This window comes from Zosterops lateralis, assembly GCF_965231275.1.
Source record: "Zosterops lateralis genome assembly, chromosome: 7".
NCBI lineage: Eukaryota > Metazoa > Chordata > Aves > Passeriformes > Zosteropidae > Zosterops > Zosterops lateralis.
Window position 1 is genome coordinate 20,009,578 of NC_139767.1, and position 18,806 is coordinate 20,028,383.

Below are 18,806 nucleotides of genomic sequence, written 5' to 3' on the forward strand. Positions count from 1 at the left end.
CTTGGGCAGCTTCACTCAGTCTCTTCTTGTGGCTCCTGATTTGGAGTGGATTTGAACTAGATTTTTACATAGTCCCTGTGCAGGTGGACTAGCTGATGATGTAGATTCCCTGTATCCTGACATCAGGGAATTGGCTTTACTGAGATGCCAAATAGCCCAGTGCCTTTCCTGTTAAGGTAATGCTTTACAGATGGCAACCATCACATCACATTTCCCTGGGAGATAAATTGCTGTCTATCTGCTATGGTGAAATTGGTTGCAACTCATCTCGCAGAGAGTTTATATGAATTTCCATGAAGATTAGAATTTATTCAGTATTTTAAGAATTAGGGAGAAATATTCTACAGTAATGAACTTCCTGTGTATGCTTCACCTGTAACTCACCAGACTTTTAATATTCTCTTTATTGTTATGAATAAAAATACATTGCAGAAGACACTGTTTTATTAAGAATGTTTTCAGAAGTGGAGCTTTGATAGAAAATATTAACTTTTTTTTTTTAGGCAACATTTAAAGGATGGATGGAGATTATGTACGCTGCAGTTGATTCTACAGAAGTGAGTTCAATATAATCTACAGAGTAAAAAAAATTACTGAGGGAAAACAAATGTAAGATTGATGTAATGCTTCTTGAATGGCAGTTGCAATGAAATAAAATACGAAAAAATAAATGTAAAGCCCTGATGAATTTTCTGTATAAATCTATGCCCATAAAGTGCTTGCATTTTTAACAGGTAAAAAAAAATATAGCTGTAGAGCTACATAAATTATTACTAATTTAATAATTTTTCTGTAAAAATCCAAACTAATGAGATGTGATTTTCTATTAATTTATGTCTGAGATTGTACAGATCAGGAAATAAGTTTTTCCTGTGTCTTCAGAATTAACCCAAATAGTCAAGAGGCTTCGCAAAAAGCTAATCCAGGGCTATAGACTCTGATGATCTCAAAAAACCAAATTTGCTACATTTTGCCTATTTTTCTTTTAATCTTGATATTTGTTTGTCTCTCTCCTCTTCAGCTCTTGATTTTGCATATAGTCTATAGAAACTGAATTGCTTTTGAGATTTGCATATTTCTATCAAATATAATAGAACCTACATGAAGTGTCAAATGTAATCCAAGAGAAGAGACAGAGAACAAAGGAATGGCATGTCCTGCCATGTGTGCAATTACAGAAACCTGTATTAAATAGGTTTTCAAGTTCAAATATAAGGCAAATATAGTGTATGTTCCAAAAGAGTTGTGTTTAGCCCCTGTCCATCTAGATGCAACTTCTCTTCCTGCTCAGAAATCTTTGGTTTGTCTTAACTGTTATTTGTGATGCTTTGCTGTTTTTCTATGTTACATAGACAGACCAACAGCCCAAATACGAAGAAAACCTGTACATGTACATTTACTTTGTGGTCTTTATTGTCTTTGGATCGTTCTTCACCCTAAACTTATTCATTGGTGTCATCATAGACAACTTCAACCAACAAAAAAAGAAGATAAGTGCCACATGTTTCATTTTCACAATAATTAGCATTCAGCAAATGTATGCAAGGATAAATAAGAATTTCTGAAATTTCTCGTAGTAATAGAAAGAAAAAATATATCAGGTTTTAAGATTTTTGTTTATCCGAAATAGTGAAGTAATAGTCTTTTCTTTTTAAGGCATTTGAAGTAATTTAAACTTACACTGAGACTCTGAGTGTTCTCCACATCCCTGTACAGCCCAATGATATTTTGTCCATCAGGAAGTTATGTCCTTTTTCTTCTTAATCTTACTTAATGTGACCAAGCTATGTGAAAGTGCATATGACTCAAGCAAATAAAAGGCAAGAAAGAAGAGAATATGCAAAAGTATAAATGTCAAAATTGATAAGGAGGTAAAATATAGCAGTATTGTGAAGGCTTCCATGACAAAGATTAATATAGTCAAGTTGTATGCTGAACATACTGCTATGTATTGTAAAATGAGAGACGGTTAGGAAACTGTCATTGGTTAGTGGATTTGCAAGAAAAAGAAAAAGGGTGTCATTTGAAAATATGTAGGTTTTCTTTTCAACCTAAGCTGTTTCTATTATTTGAATGAGCACAGGATTGTGTCAAGAACTCTAGGAACATTTAAATAGATTTAAATGCAGGGTATGATGGCAGATTAAATGGTACTTGCTATTTAAACCATAAATGGTGGCATCTTCGTCCTTCAAGATATATGCACCTTCCTTGGAGTAAACTTCAGGGGCATCCACTATTTAGCAGGAAGATGGTTCCATTTCTCATCCTTGGAGAGCAAGGCTATATACAATATTATTGACATTTTTGGCAGTTGATATGTAACAAGGTGACCTTACTCATTAATGAGGTAATTATAAATTTTATTAAATTTACTTGGCAGACACTGTCTACTGGAATCATCATGACTCAGAAGGCAGATAAGGGTTCCTGCTAAAGGGCTTTATCTGGCAGGGAGGTATACACCACCTGTACATTTGGAGTGTTGTAAGTCACCCAGAAAATAAAATACTGGACATGCAATTAGGCTGGAGAGAATTCTATCTGTACAGTATTCTTCAGTTTTATGTAGCAAATTAGCAAGCATTAGCTGTCTGTCTTTTGAATTATAGGTGTACCTGTGTTCCTAGAAATTTGCAAATCACAATTCATGGCTACCCAGCAGTATTTTTCTTATCTTTGTTCTTTCTTTTTATCACTGCCATTTGGGCATGTTGGGATAGGAATGGAAAAAAAACTCATATTGCAATATACTGTCTTGGTGCAGTTAAACTGTGCTTCTCTGTGGTTCCTGTGTGCATCCTACTTTCATTATTTAGTTCCATGAGGTAGGCAATGTACTACTGTCAATTTCCTAACTAGTCCTTAAGGGTATCTTGCCTTGAGGCCTATGTTCTCCCTGGAGACAGTACAGAGACAAGCATGGCTTGCTCACTCATGGTAGCCATTATGTCTGTGAGACAGCAAAGAAATCCCCAACCTAATCCGACTTTCTTTATGGCTTTTTTGTTTTTATTATTTATTTCCTGCTGAGTGAAATCTTCCAACAGTCACAGCACATTTCCACCATAATTATTGAATCAACTTCTTGTTTTCCTTCTTAGTCTCCAATAAGCTAATTTTACCTGAATATTTGATTTATGAGAAGAGTTAGTTACAGACTGTCTCTTTTGATTTCTAAATCTTCATGTCAATATATAGCCACAGCTGAAAGTTAAACACACCTTCAGATTTATCATTACTTTGTCTATAAGATTACCTCACATTTGACAAATTCACACAACAAAGGCGAGACAGTCACGGAATCACCTCTAATTCTGAAGTTCATTTCTAAATGCCACTGCTTTGATATCATGCATACCTGGAATGTAATTACAAATAAATGCATGAAAGGAAGTAAACAAGTTACTTGTCAGTATAAATTGTATTTCTGATAAGGTTTTCCGTGTGTTTATTACACATACCAGTCTAGAAATCCTTCTATTCAGACAAGAAACCTCAGATCTGATGATATCAGTACAATGTTGGGGGATGATCAAGCTACATATACACTGTTCATATATCATCTGAACTGAGATCCCTATACTCAAGTTGTAAAATACACATCCCGAAGACTAAAATCAGTAATTTCTTTCTCCTTGTATGTTTTACCTGAAGGCATATCTGCTCACAGTGTATCTTTGTACCTTTGAAGCTTTTTTATTTCTGGTATATTGATTTACAATGTGGAGTTTATGATGCTAGAATTATAAGTGTCTGTGAAATGTACATTTCACAAGTTGTTTGGTTTTTTAAATTTATTTAACAGAATTAATCAGGCATGTATTTTTTTAAATAAGAAATAGATAGAAGCTCTGGGGATTTTCTTTGTTCCTTAATTTCTTTCATTTTTTCCTTCAAGATTCATCAAGTATTTTAACAATCTTTGAAATAATTATGTTTTGGTTTTGGTAACAATGTATAAGGATGAATAAGGGTTCATTAAAATCATGTTCTGCAATGATGGGAATTAATGGATGTAAAGGCTTGGCTGTAATCAGATTTGGGGTTTCTTTTATTAATTTACCTTGGAGGTCAAGACATTTTCATGACAGAAGAACAAAAGAAGTACTACAATGCAATGAAGAAGCTGGGATCCAAGAAACCACAGAAACCTATACCTCGACCAGTGGTAAGAATTGTGCTATTCTTATGTCATCTAGATTCAGGGAGAAATCACAGCAGTACATTAATTATAATAAAATTTCTCATTTAACTCTAAAATGGTTTCAGCCTTTTTGAAATTATCCCCTCATTCTGAATTGAAATGCATATATATCTGTTCTGCAGGAAAATCTCTCATACTTTTTATGCCTGAAGAAGCAGAGTATCAAAGATGTGAAGAAATATAGACTTGTTGGGTTTTGAGGGGAAAACTTTGAACATACAAGTTACTGGACAATGGCTTTCTTAGGTTTTTGAGCCTTTTGCTTGGTTGTATATTTTGGGAGAGGAAGAATGAAATGGGAGGGAGGAAACAGGAGTTTATTACATAAGAATACTATAACCTTTTCTTTTTTTCTCTCCTCAGAACAAATTGCAAGGTCTGATGTTTGATATTGTAACAAAGCAAGTATTTGACATCACTGTTATGGTTCTAATCTGTCTTAACATGGTCACAATGATGATAGAAACGGATGACCAATCTGAAGTGATGCAGAATATTTTGTATTGGATTAACTTGGTCTTTGTTGTCCTTTTCACTGGTGAATGTGTCTTCAAAATATTTTCACTACGTTATTATTACTTCACCATTGGCTGGAATATTTTTGATTTTGTGGTTGTTATTCTTTCAATAATAGGTAAGAAATTCTTACATTCAAAATGCAATATAGTTATATGTGTATTTAATGCTTTATCTGTGTCAAGTTGTGTAAATTAGAGGAGTTACTTAATTTCTCTTGATTATTTAGGAAATGAAATGCATACTTGAGAGTACTAACTTTCTTAATAGTTCTGTATCAGTTGTAATACTTTTAGGTTTGGGGTTATTTTCTAAGTGTGGGGAAAAAATTCTAAAATTATCCAGAGCAGATAAAATTTATCTCCAATTATATTTTCCACTAATTCCACAAATAGAGTTGGGGGAGTGTTTCTACTTTTTTGTGGAAAATGTAATCTGTGTTAAAAACTTACTCTCTTAATTTATTTTTATGTTTCATAGGTATGTTTCTAGCCGAGGTGATTGAAAAGTACTTTGTGTCACCCACTTTGTTCAGAGTTGTACGACTTGCCAGAATTGGTCGAATCCTGCGCCTCATTAAAGGCGCCAAAGGAATCCGCACTCTGCTTTTTGCTTTGATGATGTCTCTTCCTGCTTTGTTCAACATTGGGCTGCTGCTCTTCCTGGTCATGTTCATCTACGCCATATTTGGCATGTCCAACTTTGCCTATGTCAAGAAGGAAGATGGGATTGATGACATGTTCAACTTTGAAACGTTTGGCAACAGCATGATCTGCCTGTTTCAGATCACCACGTCCGCTGGCTGGAATAATTTGCTCAACCCAATTCTGAACAGTGGGTATCCAGACTGTAGCCCCAACATGACTCATCCAGGGAGCTCTGTGAAAGGTGATTGTGGCAACCCTTCTGTTGGGATTTTCTTCTTTGTCAGCTACATTATCATATCCTTTCTGGTGGTGGTGAACATGTACATTGCTGTGATTTTGGAGAACTTCAGTGTTGCTACTGAAGAAAGCGCTGAACCCTTGGGTGAGGATGACTTTGAGATGTTCTATGAGGTTTGGGAAAAATATGATCCTGATGCAACACAATTCATAGAATATAGTAAACTGTCTGATTTTGCAGCAGCACTTGAGCCTCCTCTTAATATACCAAAACCAAACAAAGTCCAGCTTATTGCAATGGATCTACCTGTGGTGAGCGGTGACAGAATTCACTGCCTTGACATCTTGTTTGCTTTCACAAAGCGTGTATTGGGGGAAAGTGGGGAGATGGACACGCTCAGAATACAGATGGAAGATCGATTTATGGCATCCAATCCCTCTAAAGCTTCCTATGAACCAATTACGACTACATTGAAACGAAAACAGGAAGAAATTTCTGCCACTATCATTCAGCGTGCTTACAGACGTCATCTTCTAAGACAGTCAGTGAAGAAGCTTTCATTTATGTATCAGAAAGATGGGGGTGATCAGCTTATAAAAAAAGATATGATTGTTGGTAAGCTGAGTGAAAACTCATCTCCAGAGAAAATGGATATGTCTGCATCCGCCACAGCTCCGCCTTCTTATGATAGTGTAACAAAACCAGAAAAAGAAAAATATGAAGATGATAAATCAGAAAAGGAAGACAAAGGAAAAGATAGAAGAGGAAACAAAAAGTAAAAGGCAGAGGTTATCCATCATAAGTATTTGTGAGATTGAAAATACAATGTTTTTGTCACTCTTACTGGAAGATTATGCCAAAGTTATAAGTTTTTACATATTTACCCACTGCTGCAGTCAGTGCCTGTCCAAGACAACGATCCTTCACTAGTAAACTCTTGATCTGTAACAGGGAAACAAACTTGCAGAGCAATAGTTTTGATCATCAGCTGTTACTAATTGAGAGGAGACACAAAATTTCTACTTGGACTATGGGAACCCTTAATGGGTCCTATTAAGCCTCTACTTTTGTGGAATAAGTGTGTCCACTGTGTACATTTCATCTCCTATCTGTGTTCCATGTATGTCAGTTCTTTTTCATGATCTTGTTTAATAACATACTGATTTATTAATTCTGCTATGCTGAGAAAAAAAAAAACCTAAGTACTCTTTATTTAGATAAACACTAAATAATACTCTCCCATGCAGAGGAACACAAACATCAGGAATAGGCAATTATGGCATCATAGTATGAACATAATTCTCTTCAAGCCACTTCTATATGCAAAAAAACAGGATTCCAGATTATTGAATCTCAGGCTGTAGATCGAAGAAGCAGCAAACTATTAAAAAAACAACTGAGTCCAGATAGAGAATTTGTCAGTAGTCAAACAAGGGAATAATTCTCACAGAAAAGAGGTTGGTAACTTAGTTTTTTAAGTTAAATATATTTATTTTTATTACCTTTTAGTTGTTCTTAATTTATTGTACTGTCCATTTCAGATACAGCCATTTAAATAAATGATGCTACATAGAGGTCCTGTTTGGAAAATTGTGGAACTATGAAAAAAAATTACTTTCAGAGTGCAAGATAGCTCATAATTCCTGAAACATTCAAACAATTATTTTCACAGAAAAGCTACAAATGCCAAATTCTGCCTACAGGAAATGATAAGGTATTTTGTGGTATGTTTTGACCCTTGTAATATCATGAGTAGCTTCCATACTTTATTCCAAAGTCTGGTGCTACACTTCTTATTTCTTGTGAGTGTATCCCAAATAGGAAAACAATCAAAGCTATAGGAAAATAATCAAAACTATGAAAATAAGTTGATAGCAGAGTACCTTTGGGTACTATCTTAATATATACCTCAGATTTAAATTCCCCTGCTTTGGAAGGATGGATCATAGAAACACAAAATATGTATATGAGAGAGGTGGTTTTGACACCACCTTGGCAATTTAGTCAGGTTCCCACTGTAATGTAACCTTCCTTAGAGAGCTGACATAACCAAAAAGATGTACTGAAATCAGCTTTGTCCTGCCCTGGGGTTTAGATGAGGTTTTTTGCATTCAAGCTGACACTATACATGTAAGTAAAATGCCCTCTGTTATTTAATCAGTTGTTTTACACAGTGGTACCTTTTTGAACAAAGAGACAATGACCTCATTACCATAAATGTGTCAAATATGTACCATAGTAAGTTAGCTTACAACATTTCAATAGATATTATTATATATTCTGTGATACTTCAAATAATTGAAAGCTCTAACTGATGCATGCTTGCTGCTATTATCCTACAGCTGTTAAAGTTTAACATGGAAAGAGATGTGAGTGATAAAAAGAAAAACTGTTTGACAAGACCATCATTCCTCATGCCAGTAAGCAATAGTTTGCTGCTATTAAAGATCTTATTTTATGTTGTAATCAGCAAATATGCAGTAAGGAACTGGACTATACAGGACAAATAGATGTATTAAAATATGGAGCTAGAAGAAAATTATAACATATATCTATTCTTTTTATTTTAAAAATAATTTTATTTTATAACATTTTATACTTACTATAAGACATTACACATATTTTCCTGTTGTTATTAATTTTTATTGCTGTCTGGGTTTGACACTTTACTGTTCAGAAACCTAAGATACAAAGTGGAATTGAAAATTTCTGCTAATTGCTTTAAACAGCTTTTAATAAGGAATAATTTAAAAACAAATGGACAGTACAATTTCTTTTCTGACCCATAGGTAGGTCTTTTATGTGAAAAACGATAAAAGGCCTTTTTTATGTTATAATCCTGTCTGTTGATTTTCAGGGTAATCTTAGTCGTAGGAACATTGATTTTTTTCCCCAGAGTTAATCTCACACTGTCTCCTTTGCTTATTGGTGCACACTGCAGTAGAAACACTTTAAATTTAATTTGTTATTCAAAAATCTTCCTTCATGAGGATGAATAGTGAGCTTGTGCAATGGGCAGTGAAACACTTTGCATTTCTTACAAAAGAACTAGAATATTGATGAGCTCCTGCTTTAGTAGAAATTATTGGCTCATAGTGTACTGATGAACTGCATGCAGGAAGTTGTTTTACCAAAAATAACTACATTGCTAACAACCTAAAAGAATAAAGATAACCTTTTTATGTAATTATTTTAGTCTTTGTCTTTTATTGTATGAAGTTTATAAAACTTAGCAAGTAATGGTTGGTAAAATTAAGGGGGAGCCACTTCAGCAGTGAGGTGATTTAAATGTCTAGATCACATGTTGCTTCATGACTTAGATCAGTATCAACTTGTCACCATCAAGATGAAATAAAATGCTGATGTTGTCCTGACCAGAGAAGTTTTTCTAGAATTCAGAAAAAAAACCACATTTCAACTCTGTGTCTTATCGTCAAATATTTGAGTGGCCCAGGAAGAGATCCAGTGATACTCTCTATTGGGCAAGTGCAATGCAGGATGGCTCCACAGCTGCTCCTGTAGACACTGCCCACCCTGGGATAGGTGACCTGGGATCTGTCACCAAAATAACCCCATGGGAGCAGAACAGAGTTGCTTTAATCCGTTTCCCTCTAAAATATCTGTGCCTGCCAAGAGAAGGGAAGGAGAGCTCTTAGAGGTTTTAGTGGCCGTGTCACAGCTGTCCCCAGGAACTGATGCCTTTGCTGAGGCTCTCGGGCTGGTCCCTATCAAGAGGTTGCTTCACACAGGTGGCAGGGTGAGGGACATGGTGTGTGCATTGGACTTGGGCATGGAGTTACTGATCCTTTTTGTCTTTCTTTTTTTGTGTTCTCATTTCTATTTCTTTTGTGAAGAGTAGATGCTGTATGCTTGGGCCAGTATAACTAACAGGAAAATACTCTGAACTATGCTGTGCTCTGAAGGACAATGTGTATGTTTTTAGTAACTATACCTGATTTTAATTAATACGCCATGTTTTTTTCAATCCAGAATAGCTAGTGTTTTACTATTATAGTTGCTAACAATAATTATCTATTAATGTAATAATGTAAATACTTCTAAAAATATTGGTTATACTCTTAAATTGCTATTAAAGGATAGAGTTAAGTCACTGCTGGACAGGTCTGTAGTTAACTTGAAAATCCTATGTGGAATAAGCATAAAATATTTATGTCATAATTTTTCTACAGATTTGGTAGTGCACAGAAATATATAAGGTCATTTATAAAATCATTTTGCCCTATAAAATTTCTATTATTTTTTTAAATTATGACTATTGAACCAATAATCCAGCTGGAGTAATTCCATTTTTAATATCTCAAATGCAAGAAAAGTAATGTATTTTTGGATTCCAAGGGTATATATTTGAATAAATTTGGACACTTCTATATTTCTTTGAAATTATTCCAGTGTACCTTGAAGGTAAAAAGCTTATGGAAGACACAGTTGACTTGCAGAGTTCCTCCTTAACCTGCAGGTATAAAAGAAAGCTGTGTTTTAGTTTGGATATGAGACAGTGGTTTCAGGTAATAGGTCAGTCATATATTATGCAAAACATTAAGCAAAATTCCTAGAGCAGTAGGACACTGCACTCTCTTATTGTCCCAGCTCACAGAGAAGGAAAAATTAGTGAGAAAAGCTCCCTTAAAATTGCCTAAGAAATGAGCTTTCTTTCCTCTCTCTTACTAACCTGGAAAGCAGGTGCATTTTACTTTGTGAAGGTGTCCTCAACCTCCAGCTCCTCTCCCCACCATCCAAAGAAGCCCTAACTGTACCGCAAACCTGTACAGGAACGTAAAAGTGGAACAGTTCTGGGACTTTTCAAATCCTGGGCCAGCTCAACCCTGTAACAAAACTCTTTCACTTCTAAGGACTAGTCCTGCATCCATCATGCAAAATCACTTGTAAAAATGAAAAAGGGAGAGATAGCAAGGGGAACAGGTAGGATGTTGCTCACTCTCTTGTTTTCATAAAGGGGCCTTAAGTAGGTCCTGGGGTAGTTGGTATTTTCACGCAGGAATTGGCTGCGGCCGCAGGGCTGTGTCCGGGCTGTGTCCGGGCTGTGTCCGGGCTGTTCCCGGGCTATTTCCCGGGCTGTGTCCGGGCTGTTCCCGGGCTGTGTCCGGGCTGTGTCCGGGCTGTTCCCGGGCTATTTCCCGGGCTGTGTCCGGGCTGTTCATCCTGCAGAGGGCACAGCCGGGCGCGGTCCGCCCTCTCCGCAGCCACCGGCAGAAGCAGCAAACACCATCCAAAAACCAGGAGAGAGCCTGGCCTCGCGGAGAATGGACACATTTGATGCTTGTTACAACCTGATAATTCGCCTGGCTGTGTAAAGATAGGTTCATTGTCAGTACTTTTGTGACTGAAACAGCAGCTCCTTGGCTTTCGGTTCTGTACCTTGTATAGGTCCACGTGGACCTATATCCAGACCTGATACCAGGTTGGTTAAGAACTGCCGTGATTATCTGAGCTTATTATACAGCTGAAGGGTTTTGATGCAACGAGGAATTCCTCAAATAGCTTTGGGTTTACTTTTCTTAAGAGGCATTATTCATCTAATCCCACAGTGCAGCCCTGAAACAGCCCCGGCCTTCTAAAAGAACCACGTATGAAAGTGTCTGTGTTGTTTGCATGGCAAACAGTGAGATATATATAGTGAAGTATTGTTAAAATTTGTGGGGATTTTTTTTTTTACAAAGAAAATCCTCATGATATTCATTCTATGGTATATATTCAGAAAGGCTTATCTAGCTCAGTGAGGCATTAGGAGAAATAATCTGAAATCGCTGCAGTGTAGAATATTTAATGTCTCACAAACCTCTGCATTAGCAACATCTTTTTCAGTGGGGGATGGTACCGTTTCTTTCATTCTCAAAGAATAACTAGGCTTTGTATATGTGATAGAGCATGCAGGCTCTGTCACTCAGCATATTTATTTTTCCTTGCTGATCAGTGGGAGCTGTTGCACAGTGGAAAGAGACATATTCTAGTGCTTGCTTAAAAAAAAAAAAAAAAAAAAAAAAAAGACACTGCAGTGTAACTCAAGCAAAGTAAACTGCGGCACATTTTCATCCCTCTGGAGAGGGAAAATTGCATGCTGAAGCACACATCATGTCTGCTGCAAGAAAAGCTTTTGATGAAAATAAGGAATGACGCTTCATAAACAATTTATAACAATCAAACCCTGCAGTTCCAGGCATGCTCTGCACTTCCATTTTCTATTGTCTTAAAAGCATGTTACTTGCTCTTTAACAGCAGTCTTGATAACAATCTTGTAGAATATGACAGCTGATTAAGAAACAGCACAATATATTTTTAAAAAATGTATGTCTGAAATGGAATTTAATAGACTGTTTTCATTTCCAAAGTAGTGAGTCGTGTTTAAAAATGGTCGGAGAATTACATGCTGTATTGCTGTTTGCAATATTGCTTTATGAAAAACTCATGCTTGCAGATACCATAGCAACTCATCATGTGATACTTCTTGATTGCCAAGCTGTATAGTAGCTTTATGCTCATATTCTGCAGCCATACTTGCATTAATATCTATATATAGTGTTTAGTAAAAATTGCAGCTGCATCCACAACATAATGCAAACTGAACTATACCAGCAGTGGTCTCAAATTCATGGTCTCAGGCAGGCAAAAAGTTAAAATATTCTCTCCAATAATTAACATTGTGAATACCTTTTCTCTTGTCTTAACTTCTTCATGGCCCTGGTGGTTGTCAAATGTGGTCTTACAATGACTGCTGCAGCATTGCTGCAAATTCTAGTAAATTTATTTATACAGATGGAAAGCAGCTGGTCATGCTCTAACTGTGTAACATTGGAAATTGGATGTGATTTATGTGATGCTGAATGGGAGGGCAGATAAATGCATGCTCCTGATAGCCTCTGTCTGGAACTGCATGTACATCCAAGGAAAAAAAATTCAGACATGCTAAAGAGCGCTGTGAATTCACCAGCTCTACCACTCTTGCTTTCTCATTTATTTTAAAAGCAGTTACTTGAAATTTCATTTATCTTTCCTATATCAGTCTTTTAGAATTCTGTTATTTTTATATAAATATTAGAAGAACAAGGAAAGGAGGACACTTGCTTTGAAAAGATAGTAACCAATTACCTATGAAGACAGCATAATACAGTGTTGACATGATTTTTCTACTTGTATTTCAGGATTTAGACCTTTTTTCCACAGTTTAATTCTACTACATATAAAGAGAGAATCCAACAGGAAATTTCAAAAGCTACATAGAAGTGATAGGAAAAGAAATTACAGTGCTGGTATTACTGACAGGTTATTAATATAAAGTCTTTTGTAGAAGGTAATTGGAAATTGATGAACTTGAAAATAAAAGATTGTGCCACAGAACATGGAGTAAGAAAAATCTGCAGCAGAGTATGATTAGAAATAATTGTCTTACACATGGGACTGTTTTACTTTTGTGATCAGAGAGAATACTTCATACTAGAATCTACGATCAAAAAATACTTTACCTATCGGTTAATATCCAAAACACATCTATGTCCATGTACCCTATTTATTCACATGTAGTACTGTATAAATGTTTTTAATAATTTTTCAGCTTAAAAATTCTCAAAATTTTCTTAAGAAAAAAGAGAAAAGGCATAATAGGAAGGTGTGTGGGTTCAACCTTTATGTATTACTTGGTACCTATTGACATTCCAGCTTCCCTGTTCCACTATGAATCCCCTTCCATGAGATGAAGGTTTCACATGGCAACAGACTGATGTGGAATGCACTCCTTTTAAAAATCCATTATGAAATAAAATGAAATGCCTTTTCTCCTCTGAAGGACAGAAAAAAGCTGAGTTTGCAGGTCTCCTTAGCATTGTCAATAATATACTGTCCAAAAAGTACTTGTGCAATTCTTGGCTTTTAAAAAAGTTCTGCATTTTTAAATCAAAGGAACTGCATTTGAAAGGTTTCCTTAGTGTTTCCTCAGTATTTCTTCATACATAGGACATAGAATAAAAAATTACGTTGTCAGAGCTTCATATAGTCTACAATCTCTTTTGCATCTGGTTTTACAGAATTATCTTTGTGGAAGTCTAAAGAAGAGAATGTAAGTAGGTAGGTAAGAGCCTATACCTGTTCCTCTACACTCAAATTCTTTTCTGACTTAAGGACGGCTCTAGTAGAGCATAATCGTGTCTCCTTTCCTTTTCCTTCCTGCTATATTCCCAGTCTGGAAGACAGAAGAGTTGCCTTTCTGGAAGCAGGAAGACCACAAATCAATGTATTGATTCAAATGGTGAAGCTGAAGAGTAACAGGATCAGCTGCAGCAGTTTTTTCACGTATGACAGTGCCAACAAATGATGGTAAGTAACCTCATTAGAAAATAGAGTTCAGCAGCAATTAGAATAAATGTTAAAGAGTGAAGAGAGAAGATAATTGGTGTTTAAAAAGAAAAATTAGAGACAAGGTCTTTTTGGTTTTATAAGTAATTTTTTGTTCCACACAAATTTAAAACTTAAAAAACATGCACAGTATTCAGACCTCCCTTGTGGTGATAAAGGAAATTCAGAAGTGATTTTAAATAATGTTGAAACATGGCATAATACCACCTTAAAATGGCCCATTTAACTGCAAGCAGAGACAGATAAATTTGATATTCACCGACTGATAAACAACTTACTTCCTCCTTTTACTTATATTTTTCATATAGAGAACTTGGTTCTGTCCCTTAAGAAGTGTCCCATCTGATGAAAGTCATAATGACTTTTGTAAAGTATGGTCTGTTCATAACCTTGTGAGATTTATTGAGGTGTGATTGTATTTTCCTAACAGTATCAAGCCTATAGTTAAATGTTAGGACAATTTCAGATATGAACTTCCCTAGCTCTTTAAAAATTTTCTCATGGTGCTTTAGGACTTTTCTGATATTTTGCTAATCTATATCCAATCTGGCAGAATGTAGTCTAAACTTCTACTAAATTTCTAGTCATTCTGAGCACAACTGGGATGCTGGTCTGGAAAACCTTCCTTTAATATTACTGGCTGCTGGTTGTTCTGACAGTGAAAAAAATATTAATGCCAAAAAGCCACCAGACATATTACCAAGCTAATCCAAGGTTTATCTGCTTCCCAGGGTGAGAGACTGACCAATCAATTGCTTTCTGATTCTTTCCAGCCTTTGGCTGCACATGCACTGAATAAGTCATGGTGGTTACCAAGCAGGAAGAAAGTTCTTTCAGCACACTACAAACAGCTACTCAGTATCTTAATGCTTCAATAAGTCTGTAAAAGCACAACAGTCAACAAGTCCCTTCTCTACCCTGCACACTGTGGTGAGAGCTTTGAGTGAATAACTGGCCATCTCTGTTGTAGATCAGGCAGGGTTTCTCCATCCCATTTTTCTGCTCTGTTTACCAGGCTGTGAGATGAGCGAAATAAGTAAAGGTATGGAAAGGAAGAGGAGAAGCAAGTCTGTTCAGAAAGCTGACAAGAAGCTGAAAAGAGTAGGGATAAAGATGAAGGAAAGGAACAAAATTAGGCAGGGCAGTAACTTTTGTTCCAGGCTGTCAAAGACTGAACTAGCTTAACTGGTTTAATTTAGTATTAAGAAAAAAAAATTAGAAAATCATGAGTCCACTGAAAATATGAACCTGATATCAGTGAAGAGTCTTTAGTGTAAGAGGTATTGAGCAATTGCACAGCTTTCTTTGTATTTATAAAATATGCATGGTTAAGAGTTGCTGCCTGCTTCTGATCAGTTTATATATTAAGGGATTGCTGCAGATTTGTCTGAAACCATCTAGATCTATTACCGTCAGTTACACTGACATGTTATGAGAAATTTTTACAATCACAGATAGTTGGTGCATTTCAGTTATCATTCCATATCTTTACCCTTTCCTGATCTTAGTTGTAGCAGAAGAGTTGGTTCAGCTCTTTGGTTTTATCAATGCTGTCCCCTGATACTTTTAGAAACTGCACTTGTTTGGGACTTTGAAGGACATTTTAAAAACATGAGCACATATGTGTTCCAATATAATTGAAGAATGCTCCAAGTGGCTCAGAAATTTGCTAGGATATAATGATAATTTAGCAGTTCCTTCACAACTCAACTGTGAAAGGCATTGCAGGAAAGCAGTGTCAGTTGATGAAAAAAAATTGTTACAGTGCTGTTAGGTACTTCCAATATTCAGGGTTTATGTAAGAGATATATTAACACAGCTGCTGGATAGTGAATGGGCACCAGGAGGTTAGGGTCAAATCTTACTAATAAGTCTATTTTCCTGATCTTGAGTGATTTAGAAAAAAATGTAATTCTTTACATATTATTAATGCAAAATAATTTTCTTATTTTGTAGACTTAAATCAAATTATTTTCCAGCATGCCAATTTCCTTCCCTAAAATACAATGCATCAGTCTTGGCTCTCCTGATTCAGTGTGAATATAGTAAAAGTAATACTGACAGCCATAATGTTTATAAACCTAGTTATCATACAGTTAAAATTTCATTTAAGTAGGTATATTTTATCTCTGTGAGAAAGCCATCTCTGTGGCTTTCTCTTTCCCTCCTTAGAATTCTTGACATCTTTGGTGAATAAACTCTGGTGCTGGTGACTCACTGTGATTTTTGTTTCAGTACCACTCCTGGCAGCTGACATCTCTGAAGGTGGCTTATCCTTACTAATTGTCAAGTGGAATGTCTAAATTAGGCCATAGTTTCACAAACATATTTAACTGCCATAAGGTGGCAATGTAAGTGAAAGAAGTAGTCCTTTCCCTCCAGTTAGACCATTTATACTTTCCTACAGCAGACTGGATTGGGGAACTAAAAACACAGCAAGAACAGATAAAGTTTATCCTTAACCTAGATAATTTTTCCATTTAATTCCCACTTCTTCAAGTACTATGGTGTATTAAATTTTTCTGATTCATTTGTCTTTACTATAATTTCTAAGTTATGAAATAATGCTTATTAAAAAAAAAACCCACCCCAACAACAAAGAAACAAACAAAAAACCCAACCCTAAATCCCAGGAAGAAAACACCTCAAAAAAACCCACAAGTGAAAATGCAAGAAGACATGTATGGAAAGTCAGAAACTCAACACCATTACATTAGAACTTCCATTCTTTATGACTAATGGAAAACTTGTCTGTGTACACCTATCAGTTTATTTATAACCTGTCAGTTTATTTATAACTTTTTGTTCTTCTAAGAAGATTTTTTTAGAAAACACTATTGTCTGGTACTGTATGGCTCTAAGCTCTGTCTGTAGTTTAGATGTCACCTCATAGCAAGTCTTATGTTCTTCCCTAAGTTTAATCATAATTAAAATATACTCAGGACCAGCCTTTAATTACATAGCTTTATTTTCCATACCTGTTCTGCTGGTAGTTTTATAGCCTCAAAAGTGTGATGTGAAATTTCTTAATTTTGTCTTTCAATCACTGAATTTTCAGTTCAGGCATTACTTTCTTCAAAGTTTTGCCCAACAGAAAACTGCTTTCTTGTATTTTCAATGTCTTAGTCACAGTCATCCTTTAACTTTTCACCTCCAAAATAGGCTATTCCATGTGTAGGTACTGATTTACCAGCCAGTCATTTAATCTGCCCATAAGAGAAATAAAAGTTGTGTAGCTGATCAACTTTTCTGATTGATGATTTTTAAACTTGATCTCTTTGTAACCTTTCCTGGGAGATACCTCTCTCTACCCAGTGTTGCCACAAATAATTAGACATAAGTATGGCTACAGTGCAGTCCATAATTGATATGAAGTACCACCTCTTGAGATGTGCTCAATCCAGTTATTCCAGATTCCAAAAACACTGTCTTCTACCAGTGAATGTTAAGGGCTGTTGAGGTAGACTAAGTCAGCACAGGCTACTTCCATTTCAGAAGAGGGCTGTGCTGCAGTTCTGTGTAGAGGAATTCCATCTGTTACTCTGTTGTAGTATATTCAAATGTATTTTTGTCTGACATGAAAATGTGCCTTGGCAGAGGCAAAGTGAGATGGCAGCAGGGTGGGTGTGTTAAAGCAGAGGTAGGAGGAAGACCCAATATTGTGGTTTGGCAACTACCATAGACAAGGGATAGGATAACTTGGGTATGTGGGAATTGTATAAAATCTGGGGTAAGGAATAAGATTACATCCTCTCAGTGAATTTACTTCTACTTTAAAGTTGACTTTCACCTTTCGGTTGTGTGTGCCTGTTTTACTTATTCTGTGAAGATCTGTGAATTTTTAGACTCAAAAAAAATTTAAAAATCATTTGGTTGGGTTGCTTTCTGTATTTTGAGTATGCATAATAAGTGATCAGTGAAGAATGCAAAGAATCTGGGGATTATTATAATTTCCTCTTGAGGATTTGCATAACTTGAAAGTGCTTCATGCATAGCTACTTTCACCATAGCCATGTTTTCTAAGGATAAAGAGATTTTTTTTTTTTAAGGAGCCTTCATTCAATTAAAGATAAATATTTGAATTCTGGAGATCTTTTTATGAAGCAAATGACTCCATGACTTTTTTAACAAAATAGGCTGTGTGTGTGTTTATTTCCATGCATTTGTGGGTTTTTTTTCAATCCCTATGCTAATTTTTCTTCAAGCATTCATGGTCAAAATTAGGGATTTTTTATCTTTTCAATCACTTCTCAATGTCTGATGGGACATATAATAATAATAATAATAATAATAATAATCCCCCATGAGGTAGGGTTTTTCATTCTAGCATCCTGCCACCCTACCTCTAATGGCTTTTTATCACTTTTGGCTGCCTCAACTTATCAAACTGAGTCATGCCATCAGGAAGCAAACTCTACCTAAGCTGAATGGAAGGATTCCCAGATGATGATTTTTGTAAGTCATCATGGTATAGTTATTTCACATTTGTGAACAAATTTGAGAAATTCTCCCTGTCTCAAAACTCTTATCAATCGTTAAATTTCAGAAACACAGCTTCTAGCAGCAATATACCTTTTGATAAAGAATATACATTAATTTGCTCCTTTGAATAACCATTTTTTCTGATATGAATCTGTAAGCCATACATTTCAAAATTATTGGTTAAGCTAATTCATACATATGTCATTGTACATGCCTCAGTAATAGAAAAAAAAGATAATTTTTTAGCTTTAAAGAATTTAATCAGAGCAGGACTCCCCTACAAATGAATAGAAAGATCCTTCTTCATCTTTGGGCTCTCTGCCAAGATTCA

General features: G+C 35.7%; 2 protein-coding genes across 3 annotated transcripts in view; both read left to right on the forward strand.

The window, feature by feature from the left end:
• LOC310911322 (sodium channel protein type 2 subunit alpha-like) overlaps positions 1-8,740 on the forward strand; it is a 40,956-nt gene extending 32,216 nt beyond the window's left edge. Inside the window, exons 17-22 of one of the 2 annotated variants that reach the window (XR_014590489.1) lie at positions 504-557; positions 1,353-1,490; positions 4,067-4,171; positions 4,571-4,841; positions 5,204-7,065; positions 7,150-7,162. Coding sequence is in view for 1 of the 2 variants with exons in the window: in XM_083864749.1 (XP_083720875.1) it covers positions 504-557; positions 1,353-1,490; positions 4,067-4,171; positions 4,571-4,841; positions 5,204-6,387 (1,752 nt within the window). In the remaining variant the exon portion in view is untranslated. Of the gene's footprint in view, positions 1-503; positions 558-1,352; positions 1,491-4,066; positions 4,172-4,570; positions 4,842-5,203 lie in introns of both variants that reach the window. The other variant, XM_083864749.1, reaches the window with a different exon arrangement.
• LOC310911318 (sodium channel protein type 1 subunit alpha-like) overlaps positions 1-18,806 on the forward strand; it is a 185,273-nt gene that overhangs the window by 58,372 nt on the left and 108,095 nt on the right.